This window comes from Lissotriton vulgaris, chromosome 3_2 (genome assembly GCF_964263255.1).
Source record: "Lissotriton vulgaris chromosome 3_2, aLisVul1.2, whole genome shotgun sequence".
Classification (NCBI taxonomy): domain Eukaryota; kingdom Metazoa; phylum Chordata; class Amphibia; order Caudata; family Salamandridae; genus Lissotriton; species Lissotriton vulgaris.
Window position 1 is genome coordinate 235,057,779 of NC_141690.1, and position 26,314 is coordinate 235,084,092.

Genomic DNA, 26,314 nt, shown 5'->3' on the forward strand with positions numbered 1-26,314 from the left:
ATGATAGACTCGTCGTCATATCTTGCAGTATCGACAACCCATTTACGTGCTAACCTATTCAACGATTCTCTCTCTTGGTAGTCGGGCAGCTGACTCCGCAACTGTCTTCGTTCTGTGCTAGGGGTCGTATTAGGCGACCCAAAGAAAGGTGAGAAAATGCCAGTGACACTGTTGGTCATTCTCTGTCGAACAGAAGGAGAAACTGACGGTAGGACAGGAGGAAAGACAGGGTGAGGTAATGCAGAAGTGGAGACAGACGCAGAAGGTGTATCAGGATAGATAGTCGGAGCAGTAGGCGAAGTCGTAGGGAGCACAGATGAAGTAGGTAGCAAAAGCGGCGGCCCTTGAGGGGGCTGCGCCGGAGGAGTCGGGACCAGCTGAAGAGTAGCTGGCTGTTGTGGTAGAACCTGTAATTCAGCAACGGGGTGTTGTACAACCAAAGGTTGTTGAGGTGCTGTAGCACTCTGTGCATAAGGAGGTGGTGAACTTAGTAGGTGAGACATTAAAAGATCTTGATCAAGTTTCTCCTTTGACTCTTGTCCTTTACGTGGTAAAACTGGGTAGCACTTATCTACCGCTAACTTCCTACTTCTAAGCATTTGTTCACTCTCTCGCTCTTCCTCAGTATCCCTGAACGCAACGGCAGCTTGTACCATTGACATACCTCGTTTATTTTTCTTTGGTAATTTTATTTCTTTCTGTCTGGCTTCCTTACGCCATATGCAAAAAGAGTCAAACATCGCCGGCCGGGCTTTCTTCTTAAAAAGTTTAACCTCTAGATTATCTAAGATCTCTGTGTCGAAACTACCGTGTTGAGGCCATTTTAAAACACCATCCTTCCTGGTGTATCGGATCCATACCTCGTTATATGTGATTGGGCCTACGCCATGTTTCACATACAACTCATAAGTCGGAGTTCCAATCGGAGGAACCGGACACGAGTCCTCCAACCGGGAATCCTTATTACAACCAAGACAAAACAAATTTCCAAGTCTGCTGAAACCAGGCGTCTTCGCTCTCTAGTCTAGCTTCAAACTTCAAAGGATTATCGAATACGATAGTCTCGTGAAAACACGAGTCCTTTGGTTTTGGCACTTGCAAGTTCCAATACAAAATAATCCCGAAGGATACCAAGAACTAAGAATCAAACTAAGGACTGGGAGACGCTCCACTTATACTTAACTGAAGTATCGATGATCGATAGCGTCACCAGAAGACTCGTCTATCGTTTCGCTCTACCAAGGATCAAGGGTCCAAAACAGGGCGATAGTCAGGGCAGCAGTCCTTCGTAGCCGTCGGGACGCGGGGAACCTCGCAGCAAAGACCTTCGGAACCACGTCGACATACAGGCTGGCCGTCCTCTGGAATTTTCACACAAAGCTCCTCACGAACCTCTGGTTTGGACCGGTACCGCTGAAATCGCCACCGCGTTGGGTGCCAATTGGAGTACCGGGTTTTTGTGGACCCGGCGGTGCCAGGGAGAACACCTGAAAACTCTGAGTTCTTCCTGTTTCGAACCACAGAAACACTGAGTCTTCCAGGTGAAGTCAAGGATCGTATTTATTGGCTGCAACCAGTAACAGGTATCCTAGAAGTACATCAGCATGTATGTTCTGAGGAGACTGCTCAAACTTACAAAGCCAGCCTTCGTCTTTTATACAAAATAATCAGCTTCGGGCATAAATTCCTTATTTTTACAGTTAGACCATATACATATTTTTACTACAAAGGAAAAGCAGAGTCATGATGACAAACGCATATTTCACTTCGTTCAACCCATAATTGATTACCCGGCAAGACCCAGTATTTCCATCAGATATCGGCAGACCCCTAATAAAATCAGGCACCTCCTCATCGTAAAGCAAGTCATAAACCACAGAAAGGGACAGGTGTATGTAAGATTAGGCATGGTTTGTGTGTGATGAAAGGTTTATGATATCTTGTGCCTTGATACTGATCTCGCTCGGCCACTGGGAAAGGACCTGGCCGAACAGGTTTGGCTGTAGGCAGTGGAGTTAGCTTGCCCAGGTCATGGCGGAGTCAGCGAAGGTGTACGTGTCCTTCGGACTCGTCTTGGCTTTAGTCATTGCCTTATGTGAGGGCAATCACAAAATGGATGCCGTTCACAAAATGGAACCCGAGGGTTCGTGACGGAAAATCCGATTTCAGGGTGATCCTAATACTCAATCGTGACAAGAATGCACATGTATACCGCATTTGCCATTTGCGGATCGCTGATACCAAAATTGTCATGAATCGACTATGTTTGTGACACGGGTCCAGAATTTTCAGTACCACACTTCTAGCTTTCGTAATCTTAGGTACTGCTGCAAGACGCAGGTCATCCGAGCGGAGGCGTCTGTTAGAACGGTAGAGCCAAACAATAGAGCGATTGATGGAAGGACCCTTTCCAGCTAGAGTCTTGTGAACAATTCACATAGTCTTGAAATTAACTCCCTCCTTGATAGGGAGCCAGTGGAGAGATTTCAGGGCTGGTTTGGCAGATTGGCATTTCAGGATTTCCATACGTGTTCTAGCTGCACAGTTTTGCACCTTTCTGGAGTTTTGCGAAGGTCGCGCGTGGGGCCTCTAAATAAAGGGCATTTCTGTAGTCCAGAAGCAATAGAATGAGCGCCTGGACCATGAGCTTCCTTGCCTGGAAGGGGAGGAGTTGAAGGACTTTGTGAAGCATCTTTAGGATGCCATAGCAGGAGGCTGCCACATTACGCGCCTGAACCTTGAAACTCAGGTCTTGATCCAGCCAAATACCCATGCTTTTCATCTGGGTCTTGGGGGCTGGAACGGGGCCCAGGTCGGCCAGCCACATTATATTAGGTATAAAGAGGGCCGAGTTCCCCAAAATCATTCATCCATTTGGCTACCTCTTCCAGGCAAGGACGGGGTTGGAAGAGGAGTTATCAGAACGGTTGAGTCCCACTACGAGTTGCGTGTCGTCTGCATAGGTCACTATATATACCCAAAAAGGCAACACAATCTCCGCTAATGGGCTCATATAAATGTTAAATAGGGTGGGAATCGAGGAAGATCTCTGGGGAACTCCGCAGTGGAGGGGCACCTGTTTTGAGGCCACATCGGCGTCAAAGACCTGGAAGGATCTATCATCCAAAAAAGACTGCAGCCATGCCAAAGCAACCATGGTCATCCCCAGTCTTATAAGTCTATGGACCAAAATTTAGTGGTTTATCTCTCCAGTAAGACCCTGCAGCTCCCCATGTTTGGCGACATTTCCTTCCTTCCTAAGGGCATTTGGATCATTCACCGATTATGGCTTGCTATGGAGGGGTGTCACCTCCCACACATCGTGAAATGGTACTAAATCGTTGGTAGATTAGAATGCCCAAGTTTAGAGACAAATTGGCAGAGGCCACCACACACTACTTTGAAGATAACTATGGCTACGTTGATTCGGATGTAATATTATGGGAGCCATACAAGACTGTGATCCGGAGTTGCTGGGTTCCTGCGATTGCAGGTCATAAAAAAGAAAAACGGAAACAGCTAGAGGAGGTGGAGAAAGAGATTGCCCTTTTAAACTAGCCATAAAACAAAAGGAGTACAGGAACATTGTGGAGGACTCAAAGAGGGCCCAATATCGCACTACTCAACATCGACTGTATGACATAGGCGACAAGGCTAGTAAATTGCTAGTGTGGCTTGATAAAAGCGAGATGGCCAATATGTGGGTGGCCCAGATCATAGATCACGAGGGAACTAAAATACGCAATAGAGCTGGGATTGCAAGGACGTTCGCCGACCATTTTGGGCGGGTTTACACCACCACACAGTACGCCACGCAGGTGGAGGCGGCGGACTTGCTAACTACATTGCCTTTGCCTGTTCTGGATCCTCAAGATATTAAAAATCTTGACACTGCCTTGACAACCGAAGAGGTGTCAAATGCAATTGGCGCTTTACAGTCCGGTAAGGCCATGGGTTCCAGTGGCCTTCCAAATGAACTTTACAAGGTCAACGGCTCTACAATTGTCCCATTTTTGGTTCGAATGTATGATGAGAGTATGACCCGAGGTGTTTTGCCTGTGACGCAACTTCTTGCTACTATTGTAGTTATCCATAAGAAGGGTAAACCCCTGGAGAATTGCAGTTTGTACAGACCCATTTCCCTCCTGGACCCAGAGGTCAAAATCTTAGCGAAACTCCTGGCTCTGTGCCTCGTGCCCTATCTCCGTAAGCTGATACATCCGGATCAATCAGGATTTATGCCCGCCAGAAACACAGCGCTGAATCTCGGTAGCCTCTATGGGATGCTGGGTCGAGCCTTCACGATACAGGAAGACTCCGTAATTATGTCTCTTGATGCCAAAAGGGCGTTTGACATGATTGAATGGCCCTTTTTGTTTTCCTCACTTGAACGGTATGGGTTTGGACCTCGGTTTTTATCCTGGGTGCGTCTTCTTTACCCGCGGCCCTTAGCTCGGATCGCGGTGAATGGAGATCAATCGGCAGCCTTCACGTTGGGAAAAGGTACGAGACAGGGTGCCCCCTTTCGCCACTGCTTTTTGCTTTGGCTCTTGTACTGCTGGCTATTTGGATAAGGGATGATCACCTCATTAGTTGGGTCAGTGGATTTCAAAGACACGATTTCCCTTTACACTGATGATATTTTGCTCTATTTAGCCAAACCCCGTTTCTCTATTCACAGAGTGCTGCATATTTTTACCCTCATCCAAAAATACTCGGGCTACTCTATTAATTGGGACAAATCTCTGGTTTATGTTCTGAGCGCAGAACCCTCGATGCTTCCCGTAGGCTGTGAATCCAAAATAGTTACGGATGGCTTTCTGTATTAAGGTATATACATCACACTCAACTCCTCCGTTTTTCACGATAGGAATCTTTTGCCCCCCCCCCCCTTCCAGCGCCGCCTCCGAGCGGATGTGCAGCATTGGAAAACATTGCCTCTTACGCGGTTGGGCAAAGAGCTGCCCTTTACAAGATGATGGTGCTTCCCCGTTTTCTGTACGTCCTACAAAACACGCCCCACTTGGTTCCATTTTATTATTTTCAGTCCTTCGACTCTGAGGTGCGCGCTTTGCTTTGGAGTCATGGTGTTCCCCGTATTGCCCTCAGCAAGCTAACAAAAAGCTGGGAAGATGGCAGCATTGCTTTGCCAGCTATTCAGTCCTATTATTGGGCCTCACAATTAGTGGTCCTGAACCACTGGATGCATAGACCCATTGCCGACCTGGCATCTAGGATGGACAGGCATAATATGCTTCCGGGTACTTACCTTAGGGCACTCTATGGTGGTGCGAAGTGCAAACCCAGATTCACTCCCAACTTCCACCACAGCTGCCCTGTGGCATAAGGCTACAGCAGCTCTTGGATGGAAGAATAAGATCACGCAAGTCACTCCGTTCCTTGACTCTTGTCAACTGGGGATGCTGTCCAAGCAACCAGGATTTGATAAATTAGACATGATCGGCCTTTCAAACGTTGGGGATATGTGGAAAACAGATGGGGTGATTCCATTCACCGACCTGCAGAGGGATTATCAGCTGCAAGGGGGGGAAACCTTTCATTCTCTCCAGGCACGTAATGCTCTTTGGCAAGCGATCCCTAAAGGGACAGAATTGCCAGTCTCCTCACCCCTGAAGGACAGGCTCCTGGACAATTATCTCCAGGAGAAGGCTATCTCATTGACCTACCGTAAAATCCTGAACAACATGCCGGATGCCGAGGAGAAAACTTGTGCAAAATGGGTAGATGACATAGTAGATATAGACGATGATGACTGGCGTGAGGCCCTCACCTCCCCTCGCGAGGTGGCAATCTGTTCTCGTTTTAAACTTATCCAACTCAAATTGCTTAATCAAGCTTATTATACTAGCTCAGTACTAGTTAAAATGGGGGTACTAGACTCCCCGGCCTGTTTCCAAGGATGTAGTCGCATCTGCACTTACATACATCATTGGAGGGAATGCCCGAGCCTTCAGAAGTACTGGGAGAAGGTTTTATTGATCATGTCCCGGATTAGTGGGGCATCTATTGATGTCTCCCCCCGATTATGTCTTTTAAATATCTGGGAAGCTACAGACCTGGCCCGTTCTGAGAGGCTATGGGTTTCTTTGGGCTGCATGGTAGCAAAACGCAATATAGCCAGAACATGGAAGGGAGGGGTTCAATTACGATACACTGACTGGGAGTCAGATATGGATTGGTGTATGCAAGCGGAGAGGGTTATTTACGAAAGCAGGGGCTGCCCGCATAAATGGACGAGAATCTGGGGCCCATGGAATGAAAGTAGGGGTTTGCTACGTACCCCTTTTAGTGATTCTCCCTTGACGACGGTGGATACAGAAAACATTTAATTGTGTGCAACACTATGGGAACTATGTAACATGTGATCACACTGTGGACCCTGCACTATGCTTTGAATATTGTACTATCTTATTATGATTACCTGGTAATGTTGATTACTTCACTGCACTGCACTTGTCTTTGTTGTTTGTTTTTATGTTGAGTTTTTAATAAAAAGATATATAAAAAAAGAAATGAATGGTTGACCATGTCAAAGGCTGCACTGAGGTCCAAGAGGATGACCACCGTGGTACCTCCGGCGTCCAGAGTTTTTCAGACTACTGATAACAGGGCTGTTTCTGTTCCTTGGCGTGGTCGGAAGCCAGTCTGTGACGGGTGGAGTAGATTATGAGTCTCTAGAAATGCAGACAGCACTGAGTTAACACATTTTTCTGCTATTTTACTGATCCCTGGGAAAAGTGAGATGGGACGATAGTTTACCAGGGAATCAGAGTCAAGGCTAGGCTTTTTTAAGAGTGCCTTCACCATCGCTTCCTTCCATGGAGGGGGAACCACTCCGGTGGAAAGCAAGGCGTTGATCAACTCCAGTATAATGGGGGAGACAGTTCCAGCAACTTGTTTCAAGATATTGAGATGCACTGGGTCTCTGGGCGACCCACTTTTCCCCTGTGCTGAGATGCTTTCAAGCATCACAGTCTGCCAAAAAGAAGTCCCACCTGTGACTGGATAACAGAGTGTCAGAATGTATTAACTATGTGATTAAGATGTATTCTAGAGGACAGAGATCTTTCTGTCTGAAAGGGTAGAAGGGTAATATATATGACGATATACTAGGTAAATGCTCTATGTATGCCCATGAAAAGGATATCACTGAGGCTGAGTGAGACATAATGAACCAAAATAAACACCTCTAAATAGGCCGGGGTAAAATTGTAATCACGCCTGAGTAATCGGAGTAATTTTGGTGACGCAAAATTACCAAAAATAACAAGATTATGCCTGCTTCGTAAATCAGAGTAATGGGCCAAAAATGCCTACCGCGACAGTAGAGGAACAGATTGAGTGGTTACTGCTTTTTTTGCTTTGTGTTGCATCTAGCGAAATTTTCTTAGTGCAAAATGCATCGTCAGGTCCATTTTGGACAAGAGGGTACATTTTGTGCTAAGAAAATAGCACTACATTCAGGGTTACGCTCCTTATGGAATTTAGCACAATAATACACAATCTTTTTAATTATAATATGTTAGTTACTCTGTTATACATTCTCTGTACATTTGCAGCCATGAATAAGTCACTGCTCTGACGAAACACATGTCAGCTGCTTTGATGTTGTGCAGATAGAAATCTGTACCTATGGACTTTACCACAGATATGTTTCTTCTATATATCCCACCATGTAGATATAATATTGCGGACTGCCATAAGAGTGCTTCAGTATCATTCTTTATTTGATTATTATATGATAAACCCAAGTTTGTATTATCTGGCACACACCCATGCATAGAAGGGTAGTAGATACCAAGTGAGCACCAGCACACACTACATATCTCCTTTTACACGACCCTACAACTGGTTCAAAGAAAAGGTGTGATTGTTACACAATAGTTACTCATTTCTTAGTCTGATTTATTTCCTCAGTTTCTTATTGTATAGCTCTCTCCATTTCCACAAGCCCCTCTGCCCCCCAGGTGCGAGGTCCGTTGGAATCTACAGGTTCAGAGGCATCCACCATACAAGTCACATATCTTCACAGAGTGCTCATGAACTTCAGATGTGATCAACACTCATACATTTATCTTAACCATTATTCTTACCCTCATCTTAAATCCAACCCGATAAGTACGCCGGTGGAATCTGTATCCATTACCACCAGAAAGCAATGGCAGGGGGAAGGCCACCAGGGCTTTTCTCTTGTGGCACATGAGGAGTGGGGTCCATGTCCTCTCTAATCCAGCTACCTTGCCCGCAAAATCAGTGTCAGTTTCTCCAAATTGTACTGCACCATATTTCTAGTCTTGGGGCAAAAGGTTAAGAGTCTTCACCTTCTGGGCTGCCGTCAGTTTAACTACAAATAGTAGCTGGGATATTAGCTGCCAACAGGTGGTGAAAGTGGTAACAGCCCTTCGTCACCCACATATTCCAGCAACATCTTCAAGGGGTCCACTGGTAGGTGTCTGCATGCAATATCTTTGACCATCTGAATGATTCACATCCAATGCAGTGTAGGCGCCTAGACATCACATCCCGGCACGAACCGTCGGGGCTACCATACATTGCCCTCAGGCGTTACGTACCACCTGAGCATCAAATAGAATTGTGTAAATGTTTCCAGTATGTCCTCATTCAAGGTACTAAGCTCCCCATCTTGCTTTTTATAGCATGAATGTAATTCCTAGTCAGTTTGTGGTGCAATGTATATGCTATCAGTTTGTCAGTGTTTTCCCTCTTTCCATCAAATGATGGTTTAACACTCAGTCACTTAAGGGCTGCATCTTTAATCAACATTTCTTCCAGTTCTCACCTTCGGGATTAGGGTTCCATATAAATACCTCTCGATCCTGTTAGTTTATGTTCCTTCCCTAGATTGGCTAACACAGTCTCTAGTTCCAAGCATCTGGCCTTAGCAAACTCATACAAAGTTGTTGTGGTTTGATTAGTTACCTTTCATTGTTGCCTCAACGGTATCTCAAATCATCAACCATGGCATGCATGCCCTCGTTCTCTTTCTCCCATAAATATTTCTCCAACGCTTCTCGAAAAATGTGACTGAAGAACTGGTTCCCTTAAACCACCCCATTAAGCCTCCACATTTGTGGAGGGGAAGGATAGCCAGGGGTAAAAAAAATCAGTTATTTAATGGAACCTATGAAAGTTGGGGTGAAAGGAGTAGCCTTGTTTGCTTTTGTGTCCAACATACCATACACCAGTAAGATTCAGGTCGGTCATGTCAGCTGTCATCAAAGGAGGGGACAAGGGGTGAGTGCCATTAGGCAGCAAACCTGTCCATATCCGTGTTTAAGGACACCTTATAGTCTCTGCACATCACTAGACGCCCTGTTGCAAAAGTGGCTATATTAAGAAAAAAGTATTGACAGACAGTACCCTTGATATCGTTTGGGCCATTGACCGAAACTATTGTGAAGGGAGTTCCATTAAGTGTATATTGTCAGCCCACTATTCTACCCTGTCCTTATTCAGAGAATTGAACTGGTTCGGGACACCTGAACAAATGAAGGTAGCTACCCCATTAATCTTAAAGGTGGCAGTCGAGTGTACTAGTATAGGGAAGTATCGGGACCTCAGGCGTTTGACATCAGAGAGTAACATAGACGTCTCTTGGAGCAGGACAACATCCACCCTTTTTATGTGAAGCCGAGCAGGAGGGTTTTAAGCTTCAATGAGGAGTTTAGTATGAGTGGTTAGTGACAGAAACATTATTGCATGTTGTAAAATTGGGTCCATGTTTGGACTGCTAGGGAAGCTTGTCTGGAAACAGATCAACTACTCAGGCAAGTGGAAAAATTCCATCAGGGGTCCTTTATAAGCATCAAGGTCACGGGGAACCCACAGACTGTAGACAGCAGAGCAGTGCCAACTCACCATTTGACTGACATTCAACATGGTGTCCAATTGGTAAAATAAATGGATAACAAAGCACTTTGCAACAAGTTGTATTGGAACTAAAAGCCGCTTAACAAGTTACAGTAGAAACATCAGCTCAAAGTGTTTTTCGGGTACAGCTCCAGTGCTATATAGGTTCTTGCCAGAGGGAAGACAATAAGGTAGACAGTAAAAGAAGAGAAAAAAGGAGTACAGATAGATGAGTGAAAGAGTGGAAAGTGAAAGAGGTCCTTCCTCCTCCGTCAGTTTCAGTTACTGCTCATCTTAAGCCTGGTAAACTCGTCAATACTCGGATACTTCTCTCAAATGGATCAAGTTCAAGGCAAGTTCCCTAAGTACAGTATTGTTCTGTTTCACTATCTGGGGAATGTTTCTTCAGGTTTTATTTGTGGCTTTTCTTCTATCTCTTTGTTTGCTGTTTCTGCCATATTGGGTTCATTTAATTGGCAGATCCACCTAGGACCTCTGGACCCATACGTAAATTTAGGGCTTTGATCCCTTTTTCACTTGATGTCACCACAAGTAATTTGCAATTCAGAGTAAACATCAGCCTAGATTGTAAATCACATTTATACCGGATCTGCTTGTTTCAGAGATGATCTGTAAATATTTGGAGCACCCCGAGTTTTGCCAGGTTCAGGGTGGAAAGATCTTGAAAAAGAGAGATTGTTGAGCTTCTATATACAATGGTATCAGATGTCCTTGCTGCTCGCAAGATTTTTTCTTTGACCTGAAGTTAATTGTTTCTTTATTTGGAAACACACAGTGCGTTCTACCGAGATTGATGGTGTGATCGTACGGTCTCTCCAGTATGCAATTGAGGAGGCCGGGAATGGTCTCTCAGATCACTCCAATATGGAGGTTGTTACGACGAACTCTATTTTTCCAACCAACTTGTTCAAGAAGATCTTGATGTTGTTTCTCTCAGTCCTGAACCCTAGTGTCTAGTTTGTCTCTGTGATGAGCCCAGCTGCCATGGCCTCTTCTGTTTGGTCCACCCTACCTTCAATATTTTCTTTTAACTGAGAGGTCAAGCTATGACACTGCCTCAAAAATTCCTGACGCAGGGTCACCATATCTTTCTTCAGTTCCATCATCATTAGGTGGATATCAGTTTTCGTTGTTGGGGCCTGCAAGCTCCCCCTGGCAGGCAGCTCTCCCATCCTGTCCACTGTCTCCAAAGGAGCGACGTCTAGAAGTCATGTGCCAGGTTGACTTTGGCTACCTAGGAAGTCTTTGATATTCACAGATTTCTGAGCTACATGTCGGGCAGCAGGCATTATCAAGTTAGGAGTTCATCTCTTGTCTGGTAGCATTTAGTCTAGTGAACCCTAATGTACCGTTATTTGTTTACTAATATAGCCCTGTTGCTGTTGAACAAGACTATGAGCAGTTCATCTGTTGCTGGGAACATGTGGAATGTCAGTTTTGCAACCGTTATTAGAAAGAGGGGACTCTGTGTTTTTTAGAAGTCAGGGGGCCTACACCAATAGCTCCCCAATCCGAATAATGCTCGTAGTGTGCTGGTACCCTCACTGCAAGCTCAGACATACTCATAGGGATCCAGGGAGCTCTGACCAGCCATCATCTGCCTTATGCAATGTCTAAAAAATATGTGTGAGGTTCACAAATTACTTATAATCTACTGGACTAGAGGGCGCATTGCTGGGGGGAGTGGCCAAGCAGGCCAAGATGGCAGTAGCATTCCTGTAACGCTCCGCGATTTTTTGGCAGCGATGGTGCAAAAGGACCTGACAGGGCAGCCATGGCCACAGCAGTCACCCTGGTCCATTCCATAACTGTGGCCTTCCCACTCTGACTGGGAACAGCAATGGAGGCCTGAGCAGGGATGGACTCGTAAACTTACCCGGGCTGAAGACGGACTACACCACTGGCTATAGCACACGTCCCTATTGAGTCTAAAGGGGGGTGCGGGCCTGGGGTGAAGAACAGAAGGACAGCGATAGAGATCACTGCGGTGGCCGGGGTGCATCAAACTGGGGGACGGACCTCCGCTTCTGGAGGGGCTTGTGCTGTGGTCCAAGCGCCCTCTATGCCTTTATATAGCGCCGGGGAGAGCTGAGACTGTAGGAGTGAGATCAGAGTCCAGGGGCGACGAGGCTGAATGCTTGCCAGTGTGATCTCATGGACTACAGCAGGTGCAGAACCGGAGGGGTGAGTGCACCACCCGCGCCTACCCAGTGGCCATACCGAGACACAAGCCGGAAGACAAGTGGAGGTGGCCGGTGCGACCCTGGGCGGACACAAGGATACCCGGTCGAACTAGGGGCGGAGGACCACCTGGGATACCACGGGGGCCTGGTATAGCCGCGAGTACACAGACGGCAGGTAACGAAGAGACGTGCAGAAGACCACTGGTGGCTGCCATCTCGAGCCTTGCCTACAATGGTGTGACCATGCGCAGCGGGTGCTAAACAGACTCCGGGCCCTCAAGAGCAATATCCCCGACGCCTACCAACACGCAGCCAAGAGGGGAGCCCACAGGCACAGATTTCATGGTTCGCAAGCTAGACAAAGTCTTGGAAGCAATTCAGCAATCGCGAGTAACCATGGAGCAGAAGTTCAGGGAGCTGGCCACGGACCTTAATCTGCTCCGAGACGACCACAGGAAGCTCGCAGGCAAAGTAAAACAGGGGGGAACAAGCGCTGCACTCCATGGAACCGCAACTACAACAACAACAACAACAACACGACACCCTGAAAGACCGCAGGCGCGGGTGAAGATCCTGGAGACCAGAACAGATGACTTGGAGGGGCGGTCCCGAAGAAGCAATATCCGCATCATTGATCTTCCGGAAGGAGTGGAAGGAACTGACCCTCTCGGCTACGTAGTAACATGGATCACGAAGTTCACGCCGGCAAAAGACTTGACCCCATTTTTCTCTATTGAGAGGGCGCACTGGGTGCCGGCCCGCAGGCCGCCTCAAGGGTCGCCACCCCGTCCATTCCTCCTAAAACTGCTCCACTATCAAGATAGGAATGCCACCCTGCGAGCAGCACGACGTCACAGAATAATTCGAGTGGAGTACAATGAAGTTATGCTATTCCCAGACTACTCACGGGTGGTCCAGCAGCAGAGATCCACCTTCCTGGCAGTCAAACGCACTTTGTGCCAGAAGAATGTTCAATACACACTCCTCTTTCCAGCCCGCCTCAAGATCATGCTTGATGGGACCACACACTTCTTTTCAGACCCTGCAGAAGCTAGCAACTGGATCGAACAACATCTTTCTGGCTTGAACAACCCCGGGAAGGTGCGACCTTCGGAGTCATCGGCCTGCCGACATCGGCAACAGAAAAAAGTCACGCTTATTCAGTTTAGCTCATGCTCCGACTCCTCTAATAAAAACTCTCCAGATCTTATGTAAATCATCGCAGAACGACGGAGGGTGCTTCAAGCGGTCGCGGAGTTAGGGCCCCCGGAAGACAGCTCGGATGGCGAGAGAGGCCCGCACATCTTCACGTCGGAAGAGAAGGGCAGTGACGGGAACACTCTGGGAGATGGCTCAGTGACACCACCGATAGTGACTCCTCAGACAGCAGACACTCTGATTTGATATCCCCAGATTGAAACAGCATGCTTCCGAAGGGGGTGCTCAGTGGGCCCCGCACGCCCCCTGATACAATGGATACTGGCTCTGAGCCGAAAGGGTGCCCCGGCGACCAATCCTGATCTAGATGGGCTCGGGGCCGGGCTGGCTGCAGGACTGCAACGGTAGGGGGCAACAGCCCGAAAAACTATTGGGCCCCATCGCTGCGCAGACAATGAGCAGGCTGCAGCAGCGACGGCCGCAGGCGGTGGCCGAAGACCACTTCCCCCTGCGGAACGATCTAAAGTTGGGGTGCTTTAGTGAGAGGAAATATGCTTTATCAAGGTCCTGAATATACTTGAACATCTACACACTTTTTATTTTGTTATTATGTGCAATGGCTTTGCACACTATTTAATTAGCGCTATTTAATTTCTCTGCATATGTGTTTTTTGTTCAAAACTTCCATATGTTTTAGAAATACATAAATCATTTTCTGGTCAAGGCATTTCAGATATTGTACTAATCTGTGCTCGCTGTCATCATGACACCGCAGACGGCACCAAAAGTAAGGAATATGGGAACTCATTTTAACAGCAATCTCACCTTTGCTCTTCAAGTCAACACTGTGGTAAACAATATTAACATCCAGCCCTTTTCATCTTTATAGGTACAACATCAAACCCTGCTGAATTTTAAGCTTTCTGCTGGTTTCTGGTTGATACTAGGATTAAATGTATGGTCTTGTACACCATTCCGAAAGCATCGGGGTAAAGGTCCTGCTTAACTCGGGAAACTGGAGCTGCCTTCCCACCAAACTCTAAAAGAGGCCCGTAGTCTTTCACCTCTCACATCATAAAAATGTAAAAAAACAGCCCGATTAAATCCTAGACCTGTCTGGCCATTCAAGGACACAGGCCCGTGGAGACCCGGCTTTGCTCCGGGTCCCACTGGGGGGGGGGGCATGAACTGACAGATGTTTGGCGCCACCTTCATCACAGAGACCAGGAGGACTCATTTCTCCCTTGCCCTCAAGGTACCCAGTCTTGTATTAATTATTTCCGGAAACCATCTAAGGATCTTGACCCACATCCGTTGGTATTTGACGGATGACCCTGAGGAAAAACTTGCCAGAATGTGACACTCTTTCTGCTGAACTTTAGCTGAACTACTATTCTCTATATGCCATATTCCACCCTAACCCCAAGCTTATGTTCCCACCTCCCATATTGTTCCCATGTATTGTATTGTATTGTATTGTAATTGCATTTATATAGCGGTTACTACCCCTGACGAGGCATCAAAGCGCTTTTTCGGCGAGTAGCACGCTACTCCGGGACACATAGAGGATTAGTGTTGAATTAGTATAGTGTAGCATGCAAGTACATTTTAAGTGGTGGATAGGTTAGTCAGTTATTTGGATTTGGAATGATAGCAGAAGGATATAGCAGGAAAAAAGGTTTCTATTTATATAGCGGTTGTTACACCTGATGAGGTGTTGAAGCACGCTACTCCGGAAGCCCATAAAGGATTAGTGGTGATTTAGTATGGTGAAGTATGAAAGTAATCTCAGTGGTGGATATTAGTCAGTTATTTGGAGTGAGAAGGATAGCGGAGGGATAAAAGGGGAAGAAAGGTTTGCATTCATATAGCACTGATGGGGTGCGGAAGCACGCCACTCCGGTACCCATAAAGGATTAGTGGTAAGTGTACAGAAAATCCACATGCCCCCACCATGTGTACTGCATCAGTTTCCAAAAACATTTAGAGAGTACATCAAGACAACAAAAGGACTATGCTTGTAATATATACATTGATAAATGTATGATGACTCTATCACCACCTAGCAGTCTTCTACTCTTTAATGGTGGGCTAATGCACTATTAGTTAGCAGAAACATACCTCATTCGTATTCCGATCTAATGAGGAATTCTGCGATAATCTGCTTTCAAAACCTCCTTTCTTTGGGGTTCGAGGAGTTAAACTTGGCACAACTGCCTCTACTCCTGGATATGTTGCAGCATAGCCAGATGCCACCTGGGGTGCAATTCCCAATGCAGCCTTAAAAAAGTAACAGGAAAGAATTTTACATAAAGTCTCCATAATCAAACTGACTCTTACTGGAACTAAGCACACAACTACAACACTTTCTTAAACTCTCCATATCGATTAACTATGTGTTTAATAGCGCACAGAAAACTCTTATGGGGCTCCGACCTTTCGTGTATTAGGAGTTACTCATGTTCAATAAAAATCACAGAGAGCTACTATAAAAGTGTTGTAATAGTGACCACATCAGACAAGATTACATTAGTGACCACCATATGCTTGATTACAAGCAGTGTTGTGATCACCACAGTGCATCAGTCAGGGTTAACTGATGGGTTTGAAAGTTTGGTATGCCTCTATGAGGGTAATACATGCCAGGCAAGCTGCAGTGACCCTAGCATGAAAGTAATAATGTTAGTTTGAAATTTCTCTCATGATTTATCACTTGAAAATCAGCTTTAAATATACTTTGGAAATTCAACCATTTTTCTTCAAACATCAGATTATGAGTTCTACAAATACACACAGTTCTGGCGTACATATATTAATTGAACTAAGCAAAAGTTTCCGATTCCGTAGGCCGAGATGCACACAGGAGAGCTACTTACAGGTAGCTAGAGAGCTACCATAGCTCACGAGCTACTCACTGGAGAAGCCTGTGACCTATACAGATCACTGGATGGTATGGCTTGCTTCTTCACCAGGGGAAAAGGCTAAAGGTGGCTGAAACTATCAACAATGGCCTACCATAAAACTTAGAATTATCCCCAGGCTTCATACTGGTCCTGGAAATGTTTCATGAGCAGTACCCCTGTGAGCTGGTAGGTGACGTTAGTCAGCTCCTTGTGGCATAGTTGGAGTTGTCCGCACTGGAAGTAGAGTTCACTGTGCGTATATCGGTGTCACTAGGTAAGCTGGCTCTAATAACTTTTTGTGACTTTCCATGCCAGAAGCGCAGAGCCACACAGTACACTGAAAAACTGGAGCCCTGAAAGGGGAAAACCCTGGTGGATGGGTAGGTCAGTAGGGAATCTGCAGCTAGATAGAGTCTCCACCAGGTAAGGTGTTACCGAAGGTAAGTAACTTGTTCATCTGATAGAAACTTCTAGTCATAGATTCCTTACCTTAGAATAGATATCCAAGCCCTACCTCCCCGGAGATGGGGCTGGGACCAATTTCACACGAGGAAGTCCATCGGGACAGAACGAGAAAAATGCCCATTACTATGGACCTGACTGATCAGGCAGTAGTTTTCAGCAAACGTGGGCAGAGAAGCCCACGTTGCTGCCTGACAGATGTTCAGGTCCGAAACTCCACCTGCTAACGCAGTTAGATTTAGGTCTGGTGGAATGAGCACATAAATCCTCTGGGGGTTGCTTCTTAGCCAATGCATAGCAGATCTTTATACAGAGCACTATCCGTCAGGAGATTGCCCGATACTGCACGGCCCGACCTTTCTTTGCTCTGACATACCCCACAAAGAGTTGGTCGTCCACGCGGAACTCTTGTGTGCGGTCAAGGTAGAATGACAGCGCTTTTTTAGGTTCCAGAAGGTGAAATCGCTCCTCTTTCTAGGAGTGAAGAGGCAGAGGGTAAAAAGTAGGCAGAGTGATGGTTTGACCAACATAAAGAAAGCGCTCAGACGAAGCACCAGGTTGTCTGAATAGATGTTCAGGTAAGGAGGCTTGGCTGACAAGGCCTGAAGCTCACATGACTCCCTGGGCAGACGTATTGCAACTAAGAAAGCCATCTTTATGGTAAGGAGCCTGAGAGGGCAGTTATGTAAGAGCTCAAACATAGCACACATCAGGAAAGTGTGGACCAGTTTAAGGTTCTACTGAGACATAACAAAGGGAGAAGGAGGAAACATATGTTGCAAACCTTTCAAAAACCTATGTACAATAAGGGATTGGAAAAGGGCATGAGCTATAGTTACCTTAGAGTACGAGTTATAGTTACTTGAGATAACTATAACTGGTGAATTTCAGTGATTTTGAGAGTTTAAAATGTTACGTTGTTAATGGGCATTTCACCTAACTATAACGTTATTTTAACCTTTGTTTTTCCACTGAATTTCTAGTTTTTTTTTTACGTAAAGCAATATAAAATTACCATACGTTAATCCAAACACCGTCACACATGGGGTGTTGGCTGCAGGGCCTGGCCACAGCTGTCAAACCGCCGCATGCAGCCAACCCTACGCTTAACACAGCCTTTGGATGTGCAGAGTGGGGAGCTAGCCACAAGGCCTGGCCTGTAGTCAGGCCCAGTGGCCAAGCCCCCAAAGACAGTAAACCTCACACAGCCTTTTTTAAAAGAGGAGAGGGGCCGCATAGCCTCACCTTCCTGAGCCTTGTTAGATCTTTGGGACCTTATTGCCTAGGGCCACTATTAAAATTAATCGAGAGGGGGGCCACAAAGCCCCCCTTGCAATGCTTTGTAAGGCCCTGGGAACGACATCCCCATGGCTGTTTATTCAAAATAACGGCGAGTTGGGCTGTGCGACCCCTCTACCAGAGTCTTGATAGGCCCTGGGGACCCCCATCACCCAGGGCCACTAATTAACATTAAGGGGAGGGGGCACGTTGGCCCCTCCCAAGGTCAAATTCGGCCCTATGGACCCCATCACTCAGGCCATGGGACAATTTTTAGGGGGAAGGGGGCCCACTCCCAGCACCACTTTTGGCCGCAGGGAACCCATTCCCTGGGGACCAGCAACATATTTAAGGGTGAGGAGGGCCTGCAGCCACATCCCCAAATAGATTTCAGTCCCAGGGACCCCATCCCCCGAGCCCGGCACCATATTAAATGGGGCAAGTGCCCACCCCCCCTAACCGGGCTCATTTCTGCCACATGGACCCCATCTCCTGGGGCCCCACCAACAGAAGGCAGGTGCCCCAGGGCCCACCCAGGGCACCCACCACACTATTGTTGAGGACTTTGAGGAGAATCCTCAAGGCCCCTATTGACCCAGATAGCTCCCCTATTAATGCTGATCCTTGCAGGCAGGAGCAATCTTTTCATCTGTTTCCCTGCCTAGTTCAGTGCAGGCACGGAAACAGATGAATAGTCTGCTTCCAACAGGCAGCAGCATTTTACAAGCTCCTGCCTGCAGGGAGCAGCCTTGGTGATTGATCCCGCTTGGCGGGAGATTTGAAATTGCTCCCACCAAGTAAGAGAAAACACAGGTTTCTCTGCCCATGACAGTGAGGGCAGGGAAACTACTATGTCCTGGGGGAGGGGGGGCTCCCAGGGATGGTGCCTGAGCCAGCCCAGGGATCCTCAGGCCCATTAATGGCTCAGAGAGGAGGGCCATGCAGCCCCACTCCCCCTTTAAATATTCGGGCAGGCCCCAGGGGATGTGTCCCCGGGGACAAAATAGGCCCGGGGAGGGGGGATGTGGAAGACTGCACTCGTTTTTGTTAATTTTGCTGCAGATTCGTAGAATTGCTTTTAAATATGGGACCCCAACACCAGGCCTCGAGGTCAATGTATTCCTACTCTGCCCCCTTGTGTCTTTTTAGGCGTTTTTCTTTAGGACTCAGGGAGGTCCAGAGCTCTACAGTGGCTGCCACCATTTCCTGGTTGAGGTGGTGGCAGCCAATCAGATCTCAGTTTGAGAGCTGTCAGGATCCGCACAGCTTCTGCGTCCCGGGCTATTCAAACTTTTTGAGCACTAATTGCTTACAAACTACTGAACGTATTTATACCAAATCACAAAGAGAAGTCTTTCTGGACCGAGACATAGCTTTTGGCTAAATTTGTTGTATATCTGTTTAGCGGTTTAGGCTGCAGCCGTGTCTAAATTTCCTATGGGAAAATTAATGGAGAAAACACGTTTTATGAACCCCCACGTTTTTCTTAGACCCCTCATGACAGATCATCCCGAAACTTTCCATGCGTAAACCAGGCAAAAAGGAGCACTTTTTTGAACGTCTCATGGAGATATGTCAAACAGCATTGAAGTTATTAGCAACAGTTAAGATACATTTTTCTATTGAAACGCAATCTTAATTATAACTACACAGTGGCAACTGCCACTGCGTCATGTGTACATATATATATATATATATTCACTGAGCCGTGGAGAGAACCCCGGCGCTGGGTTCCAGCGCTCCTCAAGCTGCGTTAAACAATGCTGTTTTGAAGGGTCGGGAGCCAGTTTGTTGGAGAACATTGATGCCGGTGGGGACTTGAGCTTTTGTACCACCACCCACTGGGGTTTCATTTTGTATATATCAGCAAGGACACGGCAACTCACTGTAGGAAGAAACCGGCACTACCACTACCAGCATGCCACAGCGTGGCCACGCCCAAGGAGGCGGAGTGGGTGAATTGAAATTGATTCCGGGAAACTGCCGTACTTTGCACTAACTTCCGCTGCCCATGAAGAAGTTGTTAAAACGAAACGCGTCTGCAGTGCGGACAACTACGTTTGTGATGCAGGACTTCTCTCCTCACTTGTGCACTCCAATAAATGAATGTGGCAACTGAACTTACCTGGCGTGGCGTCTCTTCTTAGCAGGCACCCTTTGTAATGTATGTGAGGCGGCTGGCCTGAGCCGCGGAGAGAACACCGGCGCTGGGTTCCAGCGCTCCTGAAGCTGCGTTAAACAACGCTGTTTTGAAGGGTCGGGAGCCAGTTTGTTGGAGAACATTGATGCCGGTGGGGACTTGAGCTTTTGCACCGCCACCCACTGGGGTTTCATTTTGTATATATCAGCAAGGACACCGCAACTCACTGTAGCAAGAAACCAGCACTACCACTACCAGCATGCCACAGCGTGGCCACGCCCAAGGAGGCGGAGTGGGTGAATTGAAATTGATGCCGGAAAACTGCCGTACTTTGCACTAACTTCCGCTGCCCATGAAGAAGTTGTTAAAACGAAACGCGTCAGCAGTGCGGACAACTACGTTTGTGATGCAGGACTTTTCTCCTCACTTGTGCACTCCAATAAATGAATGTGGCAACTGAACTTACCTGGCGTGTCGTCTCTCCTTAGCAGGCACCCTTTGTCGATGTATATGTATATGTATATATATATATATATATATATATATACGTATAATCAAAAGGAGGGGGGGAGTCAGAGTATGAATCCTTTCAGTCTCCGTTGTGATATCTCATAATCAAGAAGGGGAAAGGATCACTAGTCCCGCTTAAACCAAGGTTTTGCAGGTCGGTGTTAGAACTGGCTATTTCTGGTAGGCTAAGGCTGACGCCAAAGCCAGGCAGAAACCACCATTCTAGTCAGGGCAAGGAAGTAACACGCCAAGATAACCCCTGCTCACCCTCTTGGTAGCTTGGCACAAGCAGTAAGGCTAAACTCGGAGGCAATGTGTAAAGCATTTGCGACAGCGCACAACAGCAACAACATACTAGGCACACCACAAAAGAGCCTCCACACAAGGTTATTATAAAAATAACTTTTGTATTGTAAAAACACCTCAGATAAAATCACACATATACATGGTGCCAACTGGCACGGGCAATATTCACAGGGATTATGTACACAAGACAGGGCCCCATGGGCGCCTGTCAGAATCAGATATAGCACTTCTAGATAAAATGTAGAATATAAAATCACTTCAAGAATAAATGTAACATAAAATAATAATCAAAGATAACACCAGTAACCACTGGTAACAGGAACCAGGACCTTACTAGGACCACCTGTACTAAAAAAAAAGAACCACCTAAGTATCACACAGCATTTAGGGGTCTAAGAAAGAATACATTACTCATGATGCAATAAACCTACATTCAGAGGAGTAGAAAAGACAACCACCTAAGTATCACTCAGCGTTTAGGGGTCTAGGAAAAGAACACATTACCCATGATGCAATAACCTACATTCAGAGGAGTAATAAGGGAAAGAAAAGACACATGATGCAATAACACATTCAGAGGTGCATAATAAATCAATAGCGCAAAAACTCACATTAGCAATAACTATTAAAAAGCATAGAAATCACATAGCGCCAACACTACATAAGCCACTACCTGTGGCAGTCCCTAGGCCAACTGGCCTTGATGGGGCAAGGATGCCCTGTGTCCAATGTCAGGGCACGCTGCCATGCAGCGCCAGTCCAAAAGTACCAAAAGCCTAAACGTGGCAGCTGCCCACAAAGTGCTGGACAGCTGGGAAACAACAAAACTGCGCCAAGGCCCTCACTGGCCCTTAGGCGCCAACTGCGCCACTGCTGGAGCCACACAGGCTCTGGGCATATCGCACATGCCCCAGACGTTGGAGCCACACAGGCTCTGCTACTGTAAATAGCCAAACGTTGGAGCTCTCAGGCTCTAAAAACAAGGGTGCCCCCATGAGCCTCACCGGACTCTAACCCTCACACTCTGAGGCAGGAGGGGGCGGGCACCGGCAATATGCCCGACGCCCCCTCTATCTAATGTGGCCCTCTCTGGAGCCAAACAGGCTCTCAAACAAATTAGGGCCCCTCTGAGCCTTTCTGGGCTCATACATGTTGGGGCGACCCACTGCCAAGCGGGGCCGCCCAAAGCGTCCTCGCTCCGTTGGAGTCCCTCACGGGGGACTCTGGCACAAATATTGCCCCCGGGTTGTGGGAGCCTCCACAGGCTCTACGCGACGTTGGGGCGGCCCACTGCCATCTGGGGCCGCCCTTGAAGCCCTCGTGGCTTCTCCACATCGAGCGCGAGCTCGCGCTACTGCGGGGGGAGGGGGGGCGGACACCGACAATGTGTCCCGGCGCCCCTCCCCTGCTCTGCTCCACTCACCGGTCGGTCAGGCGCTCGCCGGTTCTCCTCTCCTCTCCGCGGCGGGGGCAGGCACCGACAATGTGCCTCGCGCCCCCTCCGCTACCGCTCCTCCAGGGCTCCCTCAGGGAGCCCTGCACCAACGCCACCAGCCGCCATCTCCTGGGCGCCTTCTTCCTGCGGCGTCCTCCTCACCCGGCAGCTTCTCTCCTTCTTCCCGCCTCCCAGGCTGCGGGGCGGGACTTCCGGCCGGCCAAGCACTTCCGGGTCGTCGCGGGCAGCGCGGCGGCCCGTTTCCAGACAGGCAGGCGGGCAGGCAAAGTTTCCCGAGGAGTGGGCTCCCTCGTGGAAAGTGAAATATCGCGGCAAGGTCCCTGGCAGGGTAGGCACCTGCCAGAGGGCAAATTAATCAAAAATAAGCGAGGTGGGCACTCGCAGAACGGCAACTGACAAACCTCACGCAAAATGCGTGCAACGAAATGCCCGCAAACCGGCAATAATCGCTTTCAAGCGCTAAAGCCCAAAGTACAGCGCTTCCAGGCGCTTTAGGCTATAATAAGCCTTAGCCAAAGGGCAAAGTCTCCAGCAGCAAGGTCCTTCAGGAAATGCAGCTCCGCCATGCTGCAAAAAGGTCCTAGAGAGTCCCAGGGGGCAAGCAAAGTCCCCCCCCCTCAGCCCAGCAAGGCAGCAGGGTCCCCAGGAGTCCAGGAAAGTCCATCAGAGGTCCAGGGGATGGGCAGGGCCCAGGGATTCCCCTGAGCCCCAGCAGCAGCATGCCCCTGGCAGATTCAATTTGGAAACAAGAACATTTTGGAAGGGGACACAGCCCCTTCTTATACAGTGAAAAGTCTTTGAAGTCTTTGAAGTCTCAGTGTGAGAACCAGCTAGACTGGTTTAGAGGGAAGTCCCTTCAGTATCAGGGACAGAGGTGACAGTCGCCCAGCGGGAGGTGGAGACAGCTTTGTAGTCAGGTAGGCACAGCCCTGCACTATCAGGTGCCATCTCCTCCCACTTCCCTGGCAGCAGATGCTGCCTTTCATCCAAGGGCTGACTCAGACAACCTCCTGGGCTCTCCAGCCCCTGTCACCCTCAAACCAGACAGTCAATCCACAAGCAGGCCCAGGCACTCCTGACCCAGGCTCACCAGCCAATCACACGCTAGACACAAATTAAACAAATATGTCAACTTCTAAAAGAGGCACCTCTAGACTAGACACACTCATGCCGCATATATCATTTTGCAGCATTCATTCTCACGAGTTCATACATACCAAACTCGCCCCTGCACTCCCCACACATCAGGAACTACCATGGGCATACATATTCCCCATTCATTCCTATGGGAGGGCAGGTCACTCACCACTCATTCACAGAGAGCTCAAGCACTTTACACTGTACCACAGTGAAAAAGTGCGCAGAGGCCTAAAATCACCAACACCAGGTTCCATAAACAGGCTAGGAAAAAGCAAAAAGTCTACGGGGTGAACCTGCCCAACGGGCCGGGTCCAACACAACCCCCTTCCAGCCAAAACTGACCCTCATACACGTGTATGTTGGAAGTATCTCATAGCGGTATATAATGTGTCCCCGCTTTAATTTACACGTGCATGCGTAATCATTGGGTCGTTTCTTGTGTGTGCACCCTCCACCAGGAGGTTTTACCTTCGGTTTAAGGCAGTAGTGATCATAGAACAGTGGTGAGATGGGTGGTGATTCTAAAAAAAGTCCGGACAGCCAGAAAGAGAATTTTAATAATTCTGGATTCGGACAATAGTTAAAATTATGCGTGCAGCTTTAGAATGGGTTAGGAATTCGAGCGCACTTCATTTGTGAATTAAAAAAGGTCAACATGTTTCAGCCTTACGTTGCCAAAAGGTCAATAGGCTTTCGTCAGGACCATTAGGGGTGAAAAATGAAAAAGTTAAAGAAATTGTAAAGCATAAGTGAGTTTTAACCTGATTCTTCAGGAGGTAGAAGGCATCATTGTACCTTTGTTATACTGAGGTATTGCTTCATCGGGGGATAAGGCAGGACGAGAGAGGCCTCACTGGGTTCCTTCTACTCTGTCCCGGCAGCATTTGCTGACTCTGCCTTCCATCACCCGGAAATCCATTGCTTCATCGGGGGATAAGGCAGGACGAGAGAGGCCTCACTGGGTTCCTTCTACTCCGTCCCGGCAGCATGTGCTGACTCTGCCTTCCATCACCCGGAATATATATATATTTGGAATAATTTTGGCACCGGTTGACGAATCTTCACGAAATATTTTAACTTGGTGGGGCGTTCTGGTCCGCTCCTATCCTGAAAGTCTTAGGGTGATTCGTCAAGCGGGGGCTGAGAAAAAAGGGGGTCCCAAAACGTGTTTTCCCCATGCAATTTTCCATAGGTACAGTTCATCGCGGCTACAGCCCGAACGGCTGAACGGAATTACGCCAAATTTGGCAAAGTTGTAGTCATCGTTTCAGACTCGTGCCTTTTGCTTATATGTTGTAAATTTGTTCAGTAGTTCCTGAAAAAATGACAATTAAAAGTATATATATATCTATGGCCGCGGTGGATGCGCGCATCTTGCGCAGACTGTAAGCGCACAGTCCCGATCACACGCTGCATGCTGATTGGCTGTCAAGTGGTTGTCAACATTCGAAACCAGGAAGTAATGGCAGCCATGTTGTGCCTCGGTAGAAGTGAGGATCTAGAAATTAGTGGAACAAGTGTTCAAAATGTATAACGTGGGCAGGTAAGAAATAGAAATATTTTGTTCTTCTAGACATGCTTAGGGGGTCCCACAAGGAGCTCTAGGGCCCCAAAACATTTATCTTTTTTTAAACGGATAAATGTGCGCTGGGTGCATGGATCCTCCGTTAAAAAAAATAAAAACGAAGTGTGGGTTCCTGTGCTTGTTTAAAAATTAGCTATCTGGGAAGGACAAATCCTGTGGTCTAAAATATTGCATTTAAAGCTGGGGCAGAGAAAAAAGGGGGGTCCCAAAATGTGTTTTCCCCATACAATTTTCCGTAGGAACCGTTCATTGCTGCTACAGCCCGAACGGCTGATTGGAATTACACCAAATTTGGCAAAGAGGTAGTGCTCGGTTCAGACTCGTGCCTTTTGCTGAAATAGTGTAAATTTGTTCAGTATTTTCTGAGCAAATTACATGTAAAAGTACATATATATCTATGGACTCGGTGGGTACGCGCATCTTGCGCGTACTATAAGCGCACTGTCCCGATCACGCGCTGAATGCTAATTGGCTGTCAAGTGGTTGTCAACATTCAAAACCAGGACGTGTTGGCAGCCATTTTGTGCATCGGTAGAAGCGAGGTTGAAGAAGTCAGTGGAAAATATAATAAAAATAATAGCTGGATTCGCTGGGGCCTCCGCAGTCCCAGGGCATCAGTTATGTTGAGAGGGGGGTACAGTAGGCTGTGGAAATAGGTCCCAGGGATATTTGTTAAAAAATAATAGCGGGGGTTCGCTGGGGCCCCCACAGTTCCGGGGCTTTACTCATGTTGGGAGGGGGGTGCAGTAGGCTTTGGAAATTATATTGGGAAAACAACAATTCAGCGTATTGCGCCTTTCTTTAATATAATGTGGAATAATGTTTATTTATTAGGCAGTGTTCACTTTTGTTATGGATAGAGTCACTTTGTTACAGGAAATGTATTAATATGTGGGAGGGCGTGTTCTGTATGTGTGCGTGGAACAAAATTTACGTTTAATTGGCAGAGGTGTTCCAAGACACTAACACATGCACTGCTACAATCCCTGTGTACTACCCATGCAGTCCTCTAATCACCTACACACTTCTCATTCGCTCCTTCAATTCCCCAGGTAGTACCCGTGCAGTCCCACAATCACACTGTCATGCCCTGTCCACGCATCCAGTCACCCACCCACTACCATGTACTAATCCAACCACTCCTCCAATACCCAAGCACTTATAAATTCACCACACACTCTACTTGCAGTACTCTAAGTACCCACTCAGTACCCATATACTCATGCAATGACCCAGTCACTAACACATGCACTGCTGTAATACCTTAAGGACTACCTATGC

The 26,314-nt window shown here is 47.5% G+C and overlaps 1 protein-coding gene across 4 annotated transcripts in view; it reads right to left on the bottom strand.

Moving 5' to 3' along the window:
* Positions 1-26,314, bottom strand: part of MAVS (mitochondrial antiviral signaling protein) — a 156,040-nt gene that overhangs the window by 22,542 nt on the left and 107,184 nt on the right. For 2 of the 4 annotated variants that reach the window (XM_086964283.1, XM_086964281.1), the window contains exon 5: positions 15,375-15,533. The exons of the other annotated variants lie outside the window; for them this stretch is intronic. In XM_086964283.1, the coding sequence (XP_086820409.1) occupies positions 15,375-15,533 (159 nt within the window). The remainder of the gene's footprint in view (positions 1-15,374; positions 15,534-26,314) is intronic. 4 annotated transcript variants of the gene reach the window in all.